The sequence below is a fragment of the Eimeria mitis genome, genomic scaffold (genome assembly GCF_000499745.2).
Source record: "Eimeria mitis Houghton genomic scaffold, Emh_scaff338, whole genome shotgun sequence".
Classification (NCBI taxonomy): Eukaryota; Apicomplexa; class Conoidasida; order Eucoccidiorida; family Eimeriidae; genus Eimeria; species Eimeria mitis.
In genome coordinates, this window is record NW_013571719.1 from 6,115 (window position 1) to 13,040 (window position 6,926).

At 51.1% G+C, this 6,926-nt stretch overlaps 1 protein-coding gene across 1 annotated transcript in view; it reads left to right on the forward strand.

The window, feature by feature from the left end:
* The window catches only part of EMH_0008540 (uncharacterized protein), a gene marked incomplete at both ends in the record, with an annotated part of 3,664 nt that extends 411 nt beyond the window's left edge, over nucleotides 1–3,253 (forward strand). Inside the window, 6 exon segments of the mRNA XM_013498373.1 lie at nucleotides 1–488; nucleotides 785–797; nucleotides 801–1,646; nucleotides 2,142–2,539; nucleotides 2,543–2,573; nucleotides 2,708–3,253. Of these exon segments, the coding sequence (XP_013353827.1) occupies nucleotides 1–488; nucleotides 785–797; nucleotides 801–1,646; nucleotides 2,142–2,539; nucleotides 2,543–2,573; nucleotides 2,708–3,253 (2,322 nt within the window).
* Between the last annotated feature and the right edge of the window lie 3,673 nt (nucleotides 3,254–6,926).

Here is a 6,926-nt window from a genome sequence, read left to right on the forward strand (position 1 = left end):
CGTGTCGCTCTAGCTCTGGAAGCTGCCGCAACTGCAGCGGCTGCTGCTGCCGATGCTGCAGCTCAAGTAGCAGCAGCAGCAACTCGCCAAGCTGCGGAGAAGTCAAGTAATGCTATTGCTACGGCCGCTCAACGATGCCAGGAGGCAGCTGCTTCCGCGGCTTCCTCAGCAGTTGCTGCTTTTTCAGCAGCAGCATCATCAACCGCTGACTCCATCGCTTCAACTGCTGCTGCAGCTCGTGCTGCGATTGGAGAAGTCACAGGCGCAGCAACACAGAGACTAATAGAAGCTGCCAAAGCTTTCGAAGATACGATTGCAGCAAAGACAGCTGCTCTGGAGAACGCTTTGCTTTGGAGGGAATCTGCCAAGTCCCCTGATAGCGAAGGCAGCAGGAGCCGCCGCAGCAGCAGCAGTAGCAGCAGCAGCTTCTTCGGATACCGGCGTCGCAGTTCCTCGCAGCTGAGCAGCAGCAGCAGCAGAAGTCAAAGGTGGGGTCGCAGGTCTTTTTTGCACTACTTTTCATCAGACTATGAACGAGAGGGTAGCCAAGGTGGGGCCCCCGAAGTTCCACTGAACAGTGCTGATACAGTGGAGTCAACAGCAACAGCAGAAAAAAAACTGACAGGCGAGGCTGCCGTTGCTGCTTTTCTCTCTGCCTGCGAGGAACCGTTGGAGGGAGAGGGAAACACGCGACCCGACCAGAAATATAAGGCAGCAGCTGTAGCTGCAACTGGCACCGTCCCACGAAAAGACAGTGTCGATGCAATTGTTGCTGCTGCTGCAGCGGAAGCAGCAGCTTNACTGGCACCGTCCCACGAAAAGACAGTGTCGATGCAATTGTTGCTGCTGCTGCAGCGGAAGCAGCAGCTTGCGAGGCTCTCGCGAAGCAGCAGCTGAACTACCAGTACGAGGGCAGTGGTTCCTATAGTCCCTCCGGGTCAGATACTCCCGCTATAGCAGCGCCGGCAGCAGAGGGGGAAGCAGTACCAGCAACAAGACAAACAAGAACAGCAGCGAACGGAACAGAGGCAAACCTCAAAGTTTCATTACTGGCAGCGACAACAGATTGCCCTTCTTCACCAGCGCCGGAAGCGGCAGCACCACCAAACACAGCAGAGCTAGCGCCGCCAGAGCCGTGTGAAGATACGGAGGACAAACAACCGCAGCAGAAAATGCTGCAGACCCAAGCCAGGCACACCTCTGCCCCTCCGCCTGACCTGAACGAACTGCAGGAGTACGAGCACTTGGAGGTGCAGCAGCACGATCTGGGGGACAGGGATGCGAAGGAGTTGGGCAGACAGAATATATCTGGAGACGGGGGAAACTGCAGTGAGGGCAGTGGCAGTAAGATGAGCAGCAGGGGCGGTGACGTGAATAGTAGCAGCAGCAGGCCCCCTTGCGAACTTGCGGGGACCTCCTGCAGCAGCAGACTGCAGTATAGCGGTGCATGTGAAACGAGAAGCAAAACTGATAACAACAGCAGGAGAAGGGAATCTCGGTCTCTGCTGGAGTGTAGACTTGACGAATTTCTTGAACAGTGCACTGCAAGCCAGTCAGACGGTCCTGCCTGCAGCTGCAGCAACTGCAGCAGCAGCCAAGGGGTGTCAGGCCTGCTTCCGTTCAGTTTGCATCGGCCACACACACTGGTGAGTACTTCGTCTGCAGCACGATCACCCTTGGAAGATATACTTTATTCTTTTGGGGCGTTTTATTCTGACGACGAGGGCCGTGTCTGGCCTTTACCTGTTAATGGTCTCGCAAGCCAAGTGCTTGCTGAGTGCCCACATTTCTCCATTCCGACAATATCTCTTGATCAGGAAGTTTTAAACAAGCGTACTTTATATGAAGGAGATAAAGAAAAAATGAAGCGAATCATTTCAATGACTCCTTTCGCATGCATCGATATAACCGATCTGCTACTGCTGACACACTGGATGGACGACCCCCGGATATATGTAAGCTGCCGATGCCGGTGCTGTGCGAGATTACTGCTGTTTCTTGAACAGAGCTGTTCTTGTTATTCTGTTGCTGCTTTGGTTTTTTGCTGCTGGCGTGCTGCTGAAGTAGCTCTCGTTGCTGATACTATACATAACGTAAGGAACTACCAAACCAGCGTTCTGTTTTTCTTTTTTCTGCTGCAGACACGATTCGCCGGACTGGAGTTAGCTGCTTCTACACTGGAACAGCCTGAAGATTTCACTCTCCTTCTTGAAGTGCTGGAGAGTCTGCAGGAGGGAGATATGTTGAGTTCCTTGCTTCTGTTACGCATCACGGGATACAGAAACGCTGATCTGATGCCCTCTCTTTCCCCCGAACGACAACGCCGCATCCGTGAGCTGCAACAGTCAGCTACTGCTGAGTTCCGCTCTCTTCGCTGTGAAGCGCCAGGTGCTTTTGCTGCCACCGAAACTGCGGGGCAAACAAGAGGGAGGGAAGCTACTATCAAGAGAAGCATGCAATGCAGCAGCAGCAGAAGCGGGAGCCATAGAGGCGTCGACAGTAGTGCGAGTGTCAGCAGCAGCAACAGCAGAAGCAGACGACNAGAAGCGGGAGCCATAGAGGCGTCGACAGTAGTGCGAGTGTCAGCAGCAGCAACAGCAGAAGCAGACGACGCGTGAACTCTAGCTCGTGGACTGAGGAGCCGCTCTACGTGCCGCCAATGCAGCTGCAGAGAAGCTTGAGAGCGCTGTGTCGTTTGCTTCCGCAGCTGCAGCGGCTGGAGTTGCTGGCCCCTAGGATGAGAGAGTACGAGTCAGAACGGGCATGTGATGATGGAAGTAAAGTAAAAGCAACAGGAACTCCCGTTTTCTCGACATTTAATCGGGTACTCTCCTACATCAGCCCTTTCGCTGCACTGGCTCGGACCATAGGCTTCCAGCTGCTGAACATTAGGGTGACGGAGCTGCTGCAACAGTGCGAAAATTGCAGCGGCCAGCTCATTGTAGATGGACGAGGAGGATGCGGGAACTACAGTCGAGGAGGCGAAGACCCCAACACGCAGAAAGGCAACAGAACGCTGCACATAAGTAGGGATAGCACTACTGACTGCTGGGATGAATCGTCTGTGTCCAATCCAGAGGAGGAGAACATCTCCTCTACAATTTTCAAGAGAACTGTTTGTCTGTCTTGTGATGGCGTTGATCCAGCACTTGCTGGCCTTGCTACGACAGCTACTATGGGCAAGCAGTACGAGTGGCAGCAGTTTGTGCTGGACTCAGCTGTTTTTTCGAGGATAGAGCAGTTAGCTGAGTAATAGTAGACGGTTGCCAGTGCAGAAAGCAGAACTGCATTGAATCAGGCCTGCCAGTGAGCAGATAAAATGCTGTAGGACAGGGAGAGAGATGTGATCTCTGCTGCATCTATCATCTGCTTCGGCGGCCTTCGTCTTTTCTGCATATGCGCTTCGTTTTAGACGCCAACCACCCGCTTGTGTGGGCGTTGCTAACGCACATTAGTTCCCCCTCTCGCGCTGTGTGTGCTGCCGATTGATACTTCGGCTTAATGTTTTTTTTGCATTTCNCATTAGTTCCCCCTCTCGCGCTGTGTGTGCTGCCGATTGATACTTCGGCTTAATGTTTTTTTTGCATTTCTTCTAGGCGTACCCACCTGGATTCAGACTGAATCCTGAGGCGAACGCCAGAGATTCAACATTATTTTCAGAGGCTAAAGAGTAACGAGACACGAAAGTTCACTCTTTGTTGACAGTGACGGGTATTTTCCTGCCCCTCTAACTAAGCACGTGCTACCAAACAAGGAGCCCCTGAAGAGCCTAGAAGCGTGCCTAGTTTGGATGCTGGTTATGGAGCGCGCAGCAGACTGTATGCTGCCAACAAGCAAGAATGTCACGGACGAAAAATTAGACATCTAGATAGTTGTGTGCGTTTCTTCCTTCCAATAGCACATGAAGGAACTTACAAACGTTGGCTATCCGCCGTAGAAAGCATAACGTGCGCCTTTTCGGCTGGATACGGTGCAGTGTCTGTTGGATAGCATGAAAGTTCTCGAAGCACACGAATGTGACTGTAAACAGCTAAATACAATTTTTCATCAGGTAGGGGTGTCGTAGCTCCCTGCTATCTCAGAGTCTGAAGAGTCTTCAGCACCATTTTCGGGTGGTTTGATACCTGTAAACCCAGGAACACAACAGCACAATTAGGGCCTCCTCACTTGAACCCAGTGCGGCGAGAGCTCGACCTGATGCTTACAGGACTAGCGCTCCTTTTGGGGCTTTCCCCATGCGTCTGTTTGGTTTCAATGCCTAGTATGTAGGTGTGCATTGTCACCATCTCTGCCCTTTTACACTGCCTTTCAGTCTTTATTTAGCCCTCTACAAGGCAATCTGTGAGTGCGGAAGGTCTGCCTCTCCATCTGCCTCCTGCCTATGCCGTGTATGCGGCTCTCTGCTATCTGCTTTCGTCCGTTCCCGTGTTCGACCTAAGTAGTTTGTGATCCTCTAGTTGACTAACCCAGTTGATCCCTTGCTTCTTGTATTTTTCTCTGTCTGGTCGTTTCAGCCCTCGTGAGGGCCTTGGAGGTCTTGAGGGTGCGGAGTGCCTCGTCTCGCGCCGTCGCCAGTTTCTGCAAACGCTGCACAAACAGGCGCAAGGAGAAAAAGACAAAGTTGTCTTGGTACAGGAACCATAAGCAAACATATATTTCAGAACAAAATACACGTCTTCATGAGGGGCATGTTCCTCGCTCTGACGCCAACTCTTCGTGTATCTGTGCCCATCATCTTTCTGGAGCGCTCTGCCTTCAGATATGTCAATTTCATGAGGAATTGCTTGCATGAATAGCTGCTGAAGATGAAGGTACAAGCACGGGCACAGATGAAGGGTGACAGCCGAATAGCTGCAAGTCACGCAGTTTTCGACACAGGCAAAGCTGCACAGGAGATGGATGCGGAAAGCTCCAGAAGTGTTAAGACAACGACGACTGCATCCTTGCAGTGCAGCTAATTTCAAGTTTCTCAAACTCTGCACTGCTACAGAGCCTGCTGTTTCTCGTCGCCTAGCGTCACCGGCTCCTTGCGAGCCGCATATTTGGATATTGGTGTTTCTCTGACCTCATGTCGTCTCTTCTCGAATTCCGCGTCACCTTCGAGGCCAACAGCGTCGTCTGCGGAGTTCGTCCTCCTACAAATGCACGTGTTGCCCATCGTCAGACAAATTACAGTTGGGGATGCCGAACAAAGGAAGGCAGGAAGACGAAAAGGCGAACAGAGGAAGATACCGAGACTATATCTGGTAAACCCTTGAGGCGATGAGGGAGGACAGAGACTGCCCCGCGAGCTAGCACAGAGGGAGATGGACAAGGAGAGAGAGGAAGGCGAAGACAACACAGCGGTGGGCCAACAATATAGCAGAAGAATCAAATACTCAAGAGTCTGTGCTTCAACTTCATCTTAAAACGAGCAGGACCAGGCCGAGCACTAGCGGGGGGCACGGCGCCCCGTCCTTAACGACGACGATGGGTCTCAAACAAACGGGATCAAAATCAAACCCGTATTTTAATACCTCGAGAATGAGAAGAACAAGGAGATGCTCCGCCTTGTCCTGCTTTCCATGCAACACAAGTTGAGTCTGGCTAGCACACATGGAGCCGTGTACTCTGCTTACGGTGTGTGACCATGAGTGTTGCTGCATAAACTGCGGAGAATTAGGAAAACTCTTATTTTTATATTAATTAAAATGCATTATACTGGCAGATACACTTCCAGTTGAACGTTTTCTTTCTGGTTAGTTTCCCTGTTGCCTCTGAGCCGTGTGGGATGCAGTGGTAGTTGGGGGGAGGAGCGTTTTCTAGTTAGCTTGGATCAAGGTAGGATTAAAGCTAGTCTAAGACAACATTTTATGCGTTTGCGTGTATGTTAATGCATAAACTGTAGGAATGTTTCCGGATGTTCCACAAACGGCTTTGTTTTTATCAGGCGTCATTCCGAGACTATCATGCTGAATCGGCACAAGGTCACTTCTTCTCTATTGCTTTCACTCTCTTTAAGCAAAAGAGGGGAAGCTTTCCTGTAAGAGCTGTGTGTGGTATTTACACGACTCCAGCCCTACGGAGCCCATCCCCTACAAATAACTGGAGTCCTCGATCGTAGCACATGTCAGGCGCAACAGAACCAAAATACTTTGGAAAAGTGTCAACGATGAGCAGCTTTAACCCCCACCTCAGTCTTTAAGAACCCCGCTAATTGCGGAACAAAGCTCTGTGGCTGGTTCGGGGGAGAGGTACTCTGTCATCTGCAGCATACCTGGTGGCAAGTCGTGCTGCAAGGCAACACCACATGCAAGCGTACCAATGCCAGCATTCGATGCACGAGCTAACCAGATACACACTTGTTAAGCACTTTTTTGGCCCTCAGGATCCAGGCTACGAGCAAGTAGATGTGCATATTATTCTTGCAACTTGAGGGCATAGGGTTCATGCTAGGTGTGCGCGCTTGTCACCAGAATGCTCTCTGTTGAGTTTTCTATATCCACAATATATATAATACAGTGACTGTTGCATCTAATTTGATTCTCCTCGTCGCTCCCCGTTACGCAGGTGGTCGCGGTCTAGCTTCCTCGCCCGCGCCTGCGGTTGCATACATTCGATTGAACGTTGCAGAAAATCATTTGGTGCTTTTGGATCGTTCCACTCCCGATGTAGTTACCTGTTTAGTTCTATGTTCACCTCTCTAGAGTAATCCTTTGCAGTCATAATGTAGACCTCAACATCTATTTAGGGTGGCTACAACCGGCGATCCTGTTTCAGAATACACTTTGTACTCCGCACAGGAATGACGTCACCTGAATTTACCTAGTTTTCTTCTTGCATCTGAAGGTCGTCGTCTGCTAGGGCCTAGGGGTCCCGTTGCGGTTCTCGCTAGAGTTGAGTGATCCCGTCTGTGAGAAAAGTTAGGTGGCTGCTAAGAGAGCGAG